This window comes from Alligator sinensis, unplaced genomic scaffold (assembly GCF_000455745.1).
Source record: "Alligator sinensis unplaced genomic scaffold, ASM45574v1 scaffold707_1, whole genome shotgun sequence".
Lineage (NCBI taxonomy): Eukaryota > Metazoa > Chordata > Crocodylia > Alligatoridae > Alligator > Alligator sinensis.
Genome location: NW_005842065.1, coordinates 125,554 through 140,537, shown reverse-complemented (window position 1 = coordinate 140,537; position 14,984 = coordinate 125,554). Strand labels below are relative to the sequence as shown.

Here is a 14,984-nt window from a genome sequence, read left to right as displayed (position 1 = left end):
ATAACCAGGTCAGCTGTGAGTTGCCCGGGGCAACCAGGAAATCAGCTGACCAGAAGGGGCAGGGCCTGGCCCTCATAAAGCCCAGGGCTGAGGCCAGGCTGGCAGTTCCCTGCCAGCAGCTGGAGAGGCAGGAGCTCCTGGAGTAGGGATGTGAGAAGCAACCGTAGGTACTGCTTGAGCCAGATAACAGAAGGCAGCTCCAAGATGTTGGAGCAATGTGGTTGTAGCCAGGTGGCTTATAGTTACGTTGCAGCCTAGGGGCTTGTGTTTTGTTTTGTTTATTACACCGGTGGTTTGGGCGAGGCTATTAGGGGTTGGAGGAGCCCTCGTAGGGACCCACAGGGGTGTGGGGCCCTAGCGCCAGTGAGGGTGCAGTATTATTAGGAAGCCCAGTGTGGGCACAGCAAGCCCCGGAGAGGGGGTGGTATTATTAGGAAGCCCAGCGTGGGCACAGTGAGCTCCAGAGAAAGGGAACCACTGAGCAGCCCAGTGCGGGCGCGGTGAGCCTCTGAAGAAGGGCTTAGCGCTGCAGCAAACCCCGGAGAAGGGTGGAGTGCAGCAGTGAACCCTGGAGAGAGGGGGTAGTGGTCCGGTGAGCCCTGGGAGAAGGGGGTAGCGGTGTGGTGGGCCTGAGAGTCGGGGGGCATAGCCGAGAAGTCCCCAGAGTGGATGCGGAAGGCCCCAGGAAGGGAGCAACGTTGGGAAGCCTAAGCGTGGGTGCAGAGAGCCCCAGACAGGCCTGCTGTGATAGAAGCCGGACGCGAGGGGATCGCCTTCAGACCTCAGGTTGGGGAGGACCGGGTTAGAGAGCTTCTGGAGGGGCTGGACGCGTTCAAGTCAGCGGGTCCGGATGCTCTCCACCCCAGGGTGCTGAGGGAGCTGGCTGGGGTTATTGCAGGGCCCCTGGCACGGCTCTACGAGCGATCGTGGTGCTTGGGCCAGGTGCCAGACGATTGGAAGGTAGCTAATGTGGTCCCCATCTTCAAAAAAGGGAAAAGGGAGGACCCGGGCAATTATAGGCCCGTCAGTCTTACCTCAATCCTGGGGAAGCTCTTTGAGAAGATCATCAAGGAGCACATTTGTGATGGGCCGGCATCCGAGATGATGCTCAGGGGCAATCAGCATGGATTTATTAGGGGGAGATCATGTCAGACCAACCTGATTGCCTTTTATGATCAGGTCACAAAGGCCATGGATGCAGGTGTCGCGGTGGATGTAGTCTTTCTGGACTTCAGCGAGGCCTTTCACACCGTCTCTCACCCCATCCTAATTAATAAACTAGGCGACTGTGGCATAGATGCCTACACAGTCAGATGGATTGCAGATTGGCTGAAGGGTCGCACTCAGAGGGTGGTGGTGGATGGATCATATTCGACTTGGGGGGAGGTGGGTAGTGGAGTCCCTCAGGGCTCGGTCCTGGGCCCTGCGCTGTTCAATGTCTTCATCAGCGATCTTGATGTTGGGGTGGAGAGCAACCTGTTTAAATTCGCTGATGACACCAAAATTTGGGGGGAGGTGAGCACGCTAGCAGGGAGAGAGAGATTGCAGAAGGATCTGGATAGGTTACAGGGGTGGGCAAACAGGAACAGGATGTGTTTCAATACGGACAAGTGCAGGGTGCTGCACTTGGGTAGTAGGAACCAGCAGCACACTTATACGATGGGGAACTCCCTACTTGAGAGCACGGAGGCGGAAAGGGATCTTGGTGTCATTATTGACTCCAAGATGAACATGGGCCGACAATGCGAGGTCATGGTTGGCAGGGCTAACCGGACCTTGTCGTGCATCCACAGGTGCATCTCGAGTAGAGCCAGGGAGGTGTTCCTCCCCCTCTATGCGATGCTGGTCAGGCCGCAGCTGGAGTATTGTGTCCAGTTCTGTGCGCCCCATTTCAGGAGGGATGTGGACAACATGGAGAGGGTCCAGAGGAGGGCCACCCGCATGATCCGGGGACAACAGGGCAGACCCTACAGTGAGAGACTGCGGGACTTGAACCTATTCAGCCTCCACAAGAGAAGGCTGAGGGGGGACCTGGTGACCGTCTATAAACTCACTAGGGGGAACCAGAAGGGTTTGGGGGAGACGCTGTTTCCCCTAGCCCCTGCTGGCATAACAAGGAGTAATGGGCACAAGTTGATGGAGAGGAGGTACAGATTGGACATCCGAAAAAACTACTTCACAGTTAGGGCGGCTAGGAGCTGGAACCAACTTCCAAGGGAGGTGGTGCTGGCCCCTACCCTGGGGGTCTTTAAGAAGAGGCTGGATGCCTACCTGACTGGACTCATTTGAGTCCCGTTTTTGTTTTTAGGGTTTTTTGTTGTTCTCCCGCCCTGGCGGGGGGTCGGGCTGGAAGATCTATTAGGTTCCTTCCGACCCTAAAACTATGAAACTATTACAGGGAGGCCCTGAGTGGGCTCAGAGAGCCCAAGAGGGGGCAGCACAACAGAGGAGGCCCCAGAGAGTGGGCAAGTGCATAGAGGAGGCCTGAGAGACGGGCAGTGTACGTACAGAGAGACAGAACAACGTCTATCCCATCTGCGAGGCTTGGGGCGTGGTATCAGGGGTGGTTGGAGCCACGTGTAGCCCATAAGGCTAGGGTGCCTGGGAAGCACCCAGTGTATAGGGAGACCCCCGGTGGGTCCGGGAAAATACGGGGACAGAGGTCCCAACTAACCGTGCCCAAGGAGACGTGAGGCAGCCTCCCAACTTTACCTAAACATCAAAGACGTGGTGGGTGAGAATCTGAGGGTGCCCTTGGGCCGACCTGGCACGGAGAGGGGGCCTCAAGGAGATCACGGCCCTCCTGGAGGACCCTGCCGTTACAGTCACTTTTTGGAAGAATTAATGTCTTTGACTGTACTTCCCATTCTCCAAGTGGCCTGACTCTGCATACTTTCTATTTAGAGCAAGATCCTTTATAACTGCAGCCCCTGGTCCTTCTATTTCTGGGTTTTGAGTTCCCCAAATGCCTACTTGCCTCTTGCCTTTTATAAGATTTACTTAAAATCAGCACATTGCATCAGGTGGGACTGTGCTATTCCCAATGCACTTGATGGTATGTAGGAACTCTAATGAACATAAAGTTTCATAGTCTGAATAATGAACATCAAAGAAATGCCTCAAGCTGCTGGGAACAGGTTGTTAAAGAGGAGGGCAGAGTACACAATAAGGCAAGTGAATAAATATGGTGAGAATTATTGTACCGTTGCTGAGAAAGGAGAAGTCAATGAATAGAAATGGACTTTGAATCTTTAAAACCCAGGAATGTAAGCACCTGAAAGACGGATATCTGTGATCTCGGAAATAAAGATGCAATAGTAGCTGCTGGAGGCCCCATTGGCATTTGGGGCCCTGCTGTGCTCGGTACTGGAGAGAGAGAGAGAGAGAGAGAGAGAGAGAGAGAGAAAGAATGAGAAAAGCGCCTGCCACCAGGAGCTTACGTTGTAAGGTACAAGATGGTCAAAGGCAAAATCCAGATCCCCTCTGTCCCAGCCCTGTGCCTTACAAACAAGCATTTTTCCTCCTGCCAGAACTGCTGGGTGATATTTATAAAAGGACACTTTAGTCAGAAGGGCCTAATTTCAGTCTTTCCCCACTAGTAAAGAATGACTCCACTGAAATCAGGTCAATCTCTGCATTTATAGTGGTGCAATCTAAGGTCAGAATCCAGCCCTGTGCCAGGAAGGATAAGCAGCAGCCACTGAGATCTACCAGCCTGAGTAATTGTATCTTGCCCAGGAAAGAGCGTGAACCACATGTAATGCTAGACCCTACAGACCAGATCACAGGAAATGCTTTTGTTTTGGGGCACAGCATGTTGGGGAAATGGACTAAATGAAAAAAAATACTGATCTGCTTTTCAGAATTATGTCCCATAAGCCCTATGCTTTGCAGTAGACCCAAGCATTAACAAAACGAAGCACTCAGGGCATGTCACATCTTCATCTTGTCCACTATATGATTGTTCTCCTCCCCTCTATGAATTTAAGGACTCAGCTAACGTTTCTGTTCACAGATCCAATAATGTGCCACAGAGCAGACTGCATCATTCCACTTTCCCTGGGAGATCATGCTGCCACAGTCTTCACCCTGTTGTCCAACATTGTTGGGTTCCCCAGTGTTCCAGAACCTGAGAAAGAGACAGAGACCTTAGAGTCAGCCATAACTCTGAAATTTAAAAAAGCGGGGAGGATGCCAGTGACACTGAGGTGAAGGGCTGGATACCAGCTACTTCATGTAGATTCACATAGGTGCCTTTAAATATATATTATTAAATGCATATAATCTCCCTAGTGTGGACACAACTTCCAAGATAGTGATGTGATCTGAGCCCACACCTAAAGGAGAGGCATTTACATCACAGATGCTAGTGGGCACTGTCCAGCCTGCTAATCTTGGCACAACAGATCAGCAAGGATACGGAGTGATCTGTCCACTTGTTTCTAGAGCTGGTCCCTGGGGGCAAGAGTGGGTATACTGCTGCTAACCATTAGATAGGGAGATGTTGGCCTAGTCATTTCCCAGGCTGTATCTCATCTGATGATGGAGGATATCTGTTTCCAGTTTATTGTATTGATGGAGACACAGAGGGACAAATTGCTCCAAGTTCTGTCAGAGCCCAATGGCAAAGCTGGAAATAAGTCCCAAGAATTGATTTCTAACCATTATGGACCAAGTCTTTCCCATCATGGGAATCTACTCCTCGCGTCTTGCTCTCATCAGTAGACCCATCTCTCATTACAGAGATGGGGTTAGAATCCCACAGTCCTGTTCTGGTATGTACTGGAGCATGTTGCTACAGCTGATTAGGAAAATTCTGACTATATCTTTCTGTAGGATTTGTTGAAATCTAACTCCATTGAATATTCTACTTTCAAAAAATGCCACTGAATAGGATACACCAGAGATCTCATTGTCACAGCCAGAGGATACAAGGCTTCCAGCGTTCACATCCTAGAGAACCAGTTGCTTTAGAGCTGCAGTTCCATGTTGTTATTAAAAAAATTCAGTTTCCCTTACAAGTCAGAATGAAATCATATTTCAAAAACCCAAAATTTTCTATGTAACAGAAATGTGTCTATCTCTTCCCTTCTCTAAATTTTGCCTTTCTACCCATGACTCTTAACTTTACCTGATAGTGAGCACATCATTTAAAGCAGCTTTCAGCTTCCTAGGAACAGCCTGCAACTAATCCTGCTCTGAGTTAGCCTTGTGCATATTGTTTTGGTGACAAAACAAGACTCGGAATTTGCAAGGTCCAGCGGCCAGAGGGAGACAGACTTACTCTGATGTAAATACTCTGTCTCTCAATGTCTTTCAACAGGAGGAAAAAGTAAGAATCGCCTAATTCTGTGGAACTGCTTACTGTCCACAGAAAGTGAATGACAACAGACTTACCGGAGAGAAAGGGAGGTGCCATCCAACCACCGCCAGTCTCCTTCCTTCTCTGTGTCAGTTAGGCCCAGCCAATAAGCACGGGAGTCAAGAATGTAGTTGGACAGAAAGCTCTACAGGGAGGAAACAAGTTAAGAAGATAATCAAGATGCAAGAAACAGGTGGGCAGGAAGTGTAACTTGTGTTTGTGGCCAATAGTTTGAGCTTCCAACCCTTCCTAGTTAGGGTTGTTGAGATTGTATATCCCATGATGCTCCTTGGCTAGTGACACCTGCGATGCACTACTTCCTTTCTCCAAGAGATAAGACTGTTATACATCATGGGAGGTATAACTTGATCAGCCCAACTTGAAGAGAGGAGGGGGACACTGTGTCCAGCTACAGTTCCCACAATGCACTGCAGCAGCTTTTTTGAAAATATTTAGTATTTGGATATTACTGGAGAATCTAAGCTTCCCTCAGGGAAAAACCCATTTCAGACCAGATCTACTTTAAATGCCTAATCCCAGCTCTTCACTGCAAAGATCCCCATCTGAAAAGAAAGCAAACTCTGTTTTATAAGTGGATGTGACTGCCTTTTGTGATGTGTGTGCAGGTATGGTGCCTAGAACAGGGGTCGACAATTATTGGGCCTGCGGGCCACATAGCCAGTTTTGGGGAGCTGTTGTGGGCTGGTCAGCACCCCTTCCCCTGCAACAGTGTGAAGCCTGTGCACCCTGCGGCTCCTCACCACCACCAGCACCCAGCAGCAGCTGAGTACATGGTCCCGGCCCTGGCCTGCCCTGCACATGTTCTGGACTCGCCCCAGCCAGAGTGAACCAGCTCTGGACCAGCCAGGACCCACGTGCACAGTCCTGACCCCTGCCTGCCATGTGCCTGCTCCAGACTGGCCTGCCCACGATGAGCAGCAGCAGGTGAGCAGAAGCTGCTGCTGGGCACAAGGGAAAAGCAGCCACTTCCCCTTTGCTGTTGCCAGGCCCTTCTTGCTGCAGCCACCTGGAGCCTGCACTCAGGCTACTCTGTGGCTCCTCTTCACTGCCACTGCTGCCCCACTGGGTGGCCCAGAGGTGGCATTAGTGGCAGTGGTGATGGCAGTGGAAAGAAGCCACAGGACAGCCTGGGTGCAGGCTCTGGGTAGCTGAAGCAAGAAGGGCCTGGCAGTGGTGAGGGGGAAGTAGCTGCTTTTCCCCCACGGTCAGCAGCAGCTTCTGCCTGGCCGCTGCTGCTGCCACTACCACCGCTGCTGATCATAGATGGGTGGGTCCAGATTGAGCACGGGGTGGTGTGAGGCCGAGGCTGTGTACGCAGGTCCCAGCTGGTCTGGAGCTGGTCCACTCTGGTCAGGGCGGGTCTGGAGTGGGTGCAGGGCTGACTGGGCCAGGGGTCCTTACATGGATCCCTGCCAGTCTCCATGGGGCCAGGGCCAGCAGTGGTGGCAGCTAGGAGGAGCCACTGCTTCCTGGGCTGCCTAGAAATGGAGTCCAGCTGTGGAGCTGCCTCAGCCCTGTTGCATACCAGGGGGTGATGAGATGCACCATGGGCTGGATAGCTCCTGGGTCAGGTAGGACCAAGGGACTTGCCGCAGGCCGGACAAGCCCCTCCATGGGCCAGATTTGGCCCAACCCTGGCCTAGAACAATAGGGTCTTGATTGAGGCTTACAGGTGCTACAACATTATGGAGAACAGTAGTTTCTAGTAATCCGACTGGATACCGCATTGCTATTCTCTGACAATTTTAGATTATTTTCAGTTCTCCTGCAGTGATCTAGTGTCAGCTCTAGGGGGCCTTTAAATCCCTTGGCAGGAATATCCCGATTTCTGGGAGCTCGAAGGAATCCTCTTACCTTCTTTCACAAAACTCCTCATGTACTATCTTATTTCAGGTTCCTGGGAGCACTTAAAATCCAGGTATCAAGATATGATTCTAGTCTCAGTTCTAAGGATGTAAATCAGGAGTAACTCTATTGAATTCAGTAGAGTGTCTATAGCTGTACACTAGTAACTAGCCACCTCTGCCCTGTCCATGCATACAACCTGCACCTGCTCTCCCAGGCCTAGTTTAAAACTAGTCATGGATTCTCCTGGAGGCAGCAATGATTTTGGTTGTTGATCCCAGCAGTCTTTCCTGCCCTAGTGCAGGGGAGCTGGATCTGATGATCTGTAAGGTCCCTTCCAGCCCCTAATAACTATGAAACTATGAAAGTCTTGGTCAGGAATCTGGAGTGGAATCTCACCTTGCTCATATACAAGGCCTTTCCTAATGCAAGGCTGAGATAGTAAAGAGACTTTTATCTTCTGCTTAGCAGTGTAAATCTTGCCCAAGTTGGTAACATTCAAATGTTATTAGTTATAGAACCCCTCAAAATCTTTAAGTTGCATTTGTATCCTCCCTCATGTTGGACACTGATATAGCTCATTCAACATTTTTCAGATGACTCTGCAGTTCCTCCCAATCCATCTTGAATTTCCTGAGGCATCAAAATGTGTCACTCATCCTAGGCTGCTTGGGCCAGATCCCAATGTCTGCTGCACTGGAATAAATGGACATAAGAACAACTTGGTGCAGAGTAAAGTAAGGTGGAACTTTGCTGTCTATCAACCGCTTGGTAACTGCCCACATGTACACTCGTACCTTGTACTAAGGAAAGCATAGAAAGTAAGCCCTCCTTGAAAAAGGGCTTAATTCTCAGGATTTACAATAGGAAACTGAACAGATGACTTACATTTTCATGTTCAGTATTAACAATAACCAGGTGGGATCCTTGATCAATACAGAACTCCTTAGCATTGGTCCAGGATTTAGTTGAGTTTGAAAAGTAGTAGCAGGTTTTCTGAAAAGGTAGCCAGCCTTGTGGACATCTTGTACATATGGCATCTATGAGATGACAGGTTATGGAAGTCTTACATTTGAGAGACTAAATCCAGCCTGATTGAAATGTAAAAATCTCATGTGTTTTCCCCATGCTTCTTATTAACTTCAGAGATTCTCATTTCAAGTGATTTGCAATGCATACTTTATTAATTGAAATTGAATTCTGTTTCTTTGTACTAGCTGCTGATGTACTAAAGAAATTATAGGCAGACAAGGTTCTTTGGGTAAATCTGATATGGTTTACTAGATCAACTCAAATAGTTGGAAAAAATCTTAGCAAGCTTTTGGGTGCAAATACCCTTTGTCAGGCTGAGGAAGGGTATTTGTACCGGAAAGCTTGCTGAGAAGATTTTTTCCAACTATTTGAGTTGGCTTAATAAAATAGATCAGATTTACCCAAAGACCCTTGTCTGCCTATGTCCTTAGACCAACACGGCTACAACGTACATCCCCTAAAGAAATTATAGAACTTACATGGTTTGGGCACATTTTTGTGAATTTGTTAATGAAGTTTTCCTACCCCTCACACTTCCCTATCTTCTGTTGAAGAGTGCACCAGATTGCTTGGTATGCCTATTCTGACTTTAGTGGTGATTATTTCTCAGTTACAGAAAGCACATGATACTACTGCCATCTGCCAAGCAGTGGCAGGTTGGTTTCCTTTTGGAAAGAAAAATCAGGGATTATAATATTTTCTTTAATATAACTTATTTATCTATAAATCTTAACACCAGCCCTGGGGGCAGATGAATGTGGTCACAAACAACAGAGGTTCCAGTCTGAGATCTCAGGCCAAACATCAGTCCTGAGTTTTCAGGGAACAACTCTATCCTGAGAACTGGCTGGTAGATTTGGGCAAGCATCAGTAAATTACATCACAAAACTAAAAACAACCCGATATGTCTTCAGAGGCTAAATATTGCTCATGGGCTAAGAAAAAGAATTTGTAAAGATGATGTACAACGATGACCCCTAGTGACTCATGCCATCACAGTATATTGTGCCTCGCTAATATGTATCAAGTAACTAAAGCACTTTGGACTGCCATTATTAGCAGTGTAATATTTTGCACCTACTGGACACTCCTAAATTGGGGGTATGTGATCAATTTGATTGTAGGAGGAGTAGAGCAGGCCATAGGGCCTTTTGGGAGTGTGAAAATGTCATGAAATAGCTTTCACTGACTATTTTGAGGTTAAAACCGTTCCAGATATCACAGCCCTGCCCTGTAACCCTCACCAGACAGATTCCGTATTTCCTTCTGTATGCTGCTCAAGATATTTTGAAACCCGTTACAGGCTCTTTTCACCTCAGTCAGCTCCTCAGTCAGTTCCCTGAACATAGAATGTGTGAGGCTCTTTATATCTATAAGGGAAAGCAGAAGGTAGAAAGATGTCACCAAAATGGAAAGACTGGCATTTTCTATTCCTTCTCTAGTTTGTAGCCAATGCACTCTGATAATAATTTTGTCTCTCTCTTTCCCACTTCCTTCTGTCTTTCCAACTATCCTTTGTCCAATCTGTCTTATCCACCCTGTTCTATTCATTCATCCTCTTACACAGATAGGTCACAGTGGGCGCATCTACATGAAACGCTAACCACGCAATAGCCTAATTCTGCTGTGCATTAGCATGCAGGGCAAAAACCATGCTAATATGCTAATGCACAGTAGTGTTAGGCTACTGAGCAGTTTGTGTCACTAAAAAGTCATATGCCAGCACTACCGCACAGTAGTGCCAGTTACTGCACATTGATTCAGTACTTGGTTATACAAATACTTAACTTTATGCACAGTAACTACAGTGCATTAATTAATGTGTAGATGCTCCCAGTATTTACTAATTGCTTTGACTTATGGAGCTTCCTACACCCACCATATTCTGGGAGTGAAGTTTCACCCTAACACCCCCACAGCCAGCTTGTTGACATGCTGCTTCTGCCCTTTGAGAGCTCCCTTTGAAGATGCAAATCTGAAGTAAGGACATTACCATCTTATGTTTTCATGTTGGATTTATGCCAGCCCAGTCAGGGTCATAGTCTGGTTCATACTTGCACTGACCAGGCCTGACCCCTCTGCCTATCTAAAACTCAGTCAAGCACCCAAACATAGATGTCATCACGTGCAGTAATGGGGAATGGAAGTATTACATAAGAAATATCATCTCAGCCACCGCAGTTGGGACTGAACTGGTATCCTCTAGAGCTAAAAGCAAAGATTGCTAAAATGAGCTCAAATTCTCTAGTTTGGCCTGCGACTCACTCACGCTGTCTGGGGATGAGCACAAAGCAGGCTCTATAATGCGTGATTACACATATATAAGTGCCTTTGTTGGATTGGAGTCTAAGATCCAAATGCCTACTGCAGAGGTGAACCACTCAGCAAGGAAGAACTCGGTGGGAGCAAAATTCAACTGATTATAAAATGGGATCATCGAGCTAGGGCTTGCTGCCCTAACTCTCACAACTCCCTCAGTCTCTTATCACACTAATCCGTCCTGTGCTGCAATCAGGCCCTGGGACAAGAAGGTCATTTTGTGGATTCTTTCTCAAAGGAAGTAGCAGTAAGTAGGTATTGTCAGGGGAAGACATATTTCACCTGTGTAGTTCTGAAGATCTTTCTTAGAATCTGCTTGGATTTCTCTTAGTTTCAACTTTGTGTTGTCCACTTCCTTAGATACTGCAAATGACAGGGGAAAAAGAGCATTACTATGTGTGGGAATGTCATAAGATTTCCCCACCTGAGGTCACAGGGCCTACATTGTTAATTCCATCTGTTTTATCTCAGGTCTCTGATACTTGATGTGTTTTCTCAGACTTAAATCCTTGGCTTTTTTTGTTTAGGGCAGGGGCAATGCGTAGGGGGTGCACGCGGGTGCATGTGCATGTGCACCCCCTGTGTGTGGTGGTGCACCCCCTGCAAACAGGCACTGCCAACACCATTGGCAGCACCTGCAGGAGGTCACTGCTTGCCACCCCACTGCCAGCACTGTTGGCAGCATCTGCAAGCAGTCCATGATCGCCCCTGGCTGCTGCTGACATTGCCAGCGGTGCCTGCAGGTGGTCGCCGACCCTTGGTCAGCACTCGCCCTGCCTGCAGGTGGTCGCCGACCCATGGTCAGCACTCGCCACCCCCCGCTGCCAACAGTGCGGGCAGCATCTGCGGGAGCTCCCCGCTCACCACCACCAGGCTCCCACCACTGCCAGTGCAGCCGTGCCCCCCCCCCAGCCACCAGGGGCATGTGCCATTGATGGTTTAGGGGGAAATTCAGATTTTGTTAAAAGGCAAATTGCTACCCCCTCCTGGTTCCTGAGAGAAACTTAAAACGCAGCCTGATGAGGTATTTGAGTCTAACAAAATGAGAATGTGAATAAAGTGAAGCTAACTTCTGGTTTCTTCTAACACCCACTGGCCTGAGCTGTGATTTTGCAGGTCTCTATTAGCAATATTATAGGCTCTGCTTATCCCTGGACCTCTTAAGAGATGAGTAAAGAACATACCATGAAGAAGCTGACTGTTGATTGTCTTCAATTCTTTGGACATCCCTGAAAGGGAGATGAGAAAAAGGGGAGGTTAACTTTTTGACACCCCCACAACCTGCATGCCTGCACTGGATACTTGAGTCCTGTGGATGCCCCGCTCTCCACATTTATCATGTCTGGCATCCTTCTAGGTTGAGACCCTAAGATACAATGGCTATACCCAGAGTTTCAACAAGGAAATGGCAGCAATCAGGTGTTGGGAGGGCAAAGATGTTTCTCACCTATTGAGTACAGAAAGTCTGACAGATCTTTTGTGGAATTCACTGGGATTTTCTCAATCTTCAGCCTCACATCGGACAGCTCCCTGGATGCTGTAGATAGCCAGATACAGAAACTGCTGCCATTACAAGCAGTCAAAGAAGGAGGGATTATCTCATCCCAACGCACAACAGCAGCTCGACTACCATCTCCCAAGCAAGAGAGCACCCACCCTGGAAATCTCCAAGAGGAGACTGGATGGTCACCTCACTGGGATCACCTGACCCCAGGTGTCTTTCCTGCTTGGTGCAGGGGGGCTGGACCCGATGAACTTGCAAGGTCCCTTCCAGCCACTTATAATCTATGAATCTAAGAAAGGAGTCCCATTTTACAGATGGTAAATCTAAGGTATCACTAGAGAAGTGATGCAGCTCTTTCCACAGAAAGTAAGCAGCAAAATTGGGAGATTAAAGTTTGCAGCCTAGTGTATTAACTGCAGCACCAACCTCTGTTGTTGCTCTGCGGGCCTCATGTATGCTTTTGGAACAGAAGGATCTGACTGTGAGCCCCATGATAGAATTGATGTTCTCTGTGCTCATGACATACTGTACAGTGACCCACTACTATATAGTCCCCATACATTGCAGGGTCCTTGATAAGCCATTAAACTGGAGTTTCACTTGCTGTAGAATACAGTTTATAAAAAGGGACCCTTTGTTGGAATAATTCACTACCATAAAATCCATTGCCCCAAGTATGTCAAAATTACTGATTTTTTTTTTTTTTTTTTTTAGAAGGGGGTTTCCAAAGTGCTATGTTAGACTGATAACAGAACAAGGAGCAATGGTCTCAGATGCAGCAAGGGAAGTTTAGGATAGATATTAGGAAAAACTCTCTCACTAGGAGGGTAATAAAAAATTAGAACACAGAGAGGCTGTGGACCTCCTTGGAGGTCTACAAGCCCTGGCAAGACAAAGCCTTGGCTGGGATGAGATAGCTGGGGCTGGTCCTGCTTTGAGCAGGGGGTTGGACTAGATGACCCCCCTGAGGTCCTTTCCAACCCTAACTTTCTATGATTCTAACTGACCTTAGGAGCAAAAGTGTTGTGGAAGGCCAATGGGAGTTTTGTTTCTAAAGTACTTAGATGCTTTAAAAAAATCCCATCTATTTATGAAATCCATGGCAGCTACTTCATAATTACAGTTGCAACTGAGCTTCCAATCAAAACCCCCTAGGACTTTTTTTTCCTATCCCAACACAAAAATTCATCCTTAAATAATCCTTTTGGTGTCTAAGTTGGCAAGTAAGATCTGAGGCTGAAATAGAAAAGTATGAGACTTACTTTTTCCTTGGTTTGCTATAATGACAGCTGTGAAGATCACGAAGCAGATCAGCAGCAAGGCACACAGGATTTCAGTGGTATTCCTTTGGGCAGAATAAAAGAAGTGGCAACCTGTAGGGAGCAATGCTGCACTAAATTTCTCAGTGCAATTCAGCATTGGATCAGCCCCTCCTAACATGTGTCTGGGAAGAGACTCCAGGCATTGGGCACTGTTATTTTAGAGCAAAGACGAATTAACTAAGGGAGAGGAGGGATTCATATTATGGCAAATACCTTGAGGTACTTAAGCTGAATATGAGCCAACAGTGTGCTCTTACTGTCAAGAAGGCAAATGGCACGCTGGACTGCATTGGTAGGTGTGTTGCCAGTAGGTCAAGGGAAGTGATTATTCCCCTCTATTCAGCACTGGTAAGGCCACATCTGGAGTAATGTGTCCAGTTTTGGGCCCCCACTACAGAAAAGATGTGGGGAAATTGGAGAGAGTCCAGCAGAGGGTGACAAAAATGGTGAGGGGGTTGGGGGACGTGACTTATGAGGAAAGACTGAGGGAACTGGGCTTATGTAGTCTAGAGAGGAGACGACCAAGGGAGGATTCAATAGCAGCCTTCAACTACCCGAAGGGGAGCTCGAAAGAGGATGGAGCTGGACTGTTCTCAGTGGTGGCAGATGACAGAACATGGAGCAATGATCTCAAGTTGCAGCAAGGGAAGTTTAGGTTAGATATTAAGAAAAAATTTCCCATGAGGAGGGTAGTAAAGCACAGGAACAGGTTACCCAGAGAGGTGGTGGAAGCTCCATCCTTGAAGATTTTCAAAACCTGGCTAGACAGAGCTTTGGCTGGGATGATCTCGTCAGGGCTGGTCCTGCTTTCAGCAGGGGGTTGGACTAGATTTGACCTCCTGAGGTCCCTTCCAACCCTAACTTTCTATGATTCTGTGATAGTTCATCCTCTACTGGGACCCACCCATCTTGGGAGCTCTACAATTTGGCAAAATAGAAAATGCAGGGTGACTGTGATCACTTGACAGCAGTTGGAGTTGTGACCCACAGGTAGAGAAGCCCAGACTTGTGGAAACACAAGGATCTTTTTAGGCTTTAGGGAAAAAAATAGGGTTCAGGCTCCCAGGACCAGCTTTATTCCAAGAGTAGCATCATAATATAGGAAGTAGAGTTTCCACAGACATGAGTTTGTCCCATAAGAGCTAAGGCGTTCATATGAAGGTTAGGAAAATCAGGTTTATAATAGGGCTGTGCGAAATGGAAGCGTCCTGTTTCGACCAGTGTTTCAACATTTTGACAGAACAGTGTTTCATTTCAACTTTTGTTTCAAGTCAAAATGGCTGTTCCATTTTGTTCCATCAAAGCGTTTTGCCGTTTCAGCTCTGTTTCTATGTTTCGCCCATAGGATATAACAGGGAAGGACAAAACAGGCTATAAATGTGTCATTTCTGGCCAGATTTAGATGAAACCTGCAGAAATGGTAGCCCCTTCTGAGGGCATGAAGCATGCTAAGTTTCAAGAAGATAGGTGCAGGGAGTTTGGAGAAACTGCATCCCAAATTCTTGAGAGCAAAACTCATGTCACGTGTATGTGTTAAACCACAGTGGGGTCAAAACTGCAGGGCTAGTAGCCCCTGCTG

The 14,984-nt window shown here is 47.6% G+C and overlaps 1 protein-coding gene across 2 annotated transcripts in view; it reads right to left on the bottom strand.

Annotated features, from left to right (window-relative positions):
- Window positions 1–2,755: 2,755 nt before the first annotated feature.
- Window positions 2,756–14,984, bottom strand: part of LOC102381060 (C-type lectin domain family 4 member G-like) — a 13,866-nt gene continuing 1,637 nt past the window's right edge. Inside the window, exons 2-9 of one of the 2 annotated variants that reach the window (XM_006023340.3) lie at window positions 13,346–13,456; window positions 12,027–12,116; window positions 11,764–11,808; window positions 10,862–10,942; window positions 9,505–9,630; window positions 8,117–8,268; window positions 5,398–5,507; window positions 2,756–4,129 (exon numbers count right to left, since the gene is read on the bottom strand). In XM_006023340.3, coding sequence (XP_006023402.1) covers window positions 3,997–4,129; window positions 5,398–5,507; window positions 8,117–8,268; window positions 9,505–9,630; window positions 10,862–10,942; window positions 11,764–11,808; window positions 12,027–12,116; window positions 13,346–13,456 — 848 coding nt within the window. In that variant the 3' untranslated portion in view covers window positions 2,756–3,996. The remainder of the gene's footprint in view (window positions 4,130–5,397; window positions 5,508–8,116; window positions 8,269–9,504; window positions 9,631–10,861; window positions 10,943–11,763; window positions 11,809–12,026; window positions 12,117–13,345; window positions 13,457–14,984) is intronic. The other variant, XM_006023341.3, reaches the window with a different exon arrangement.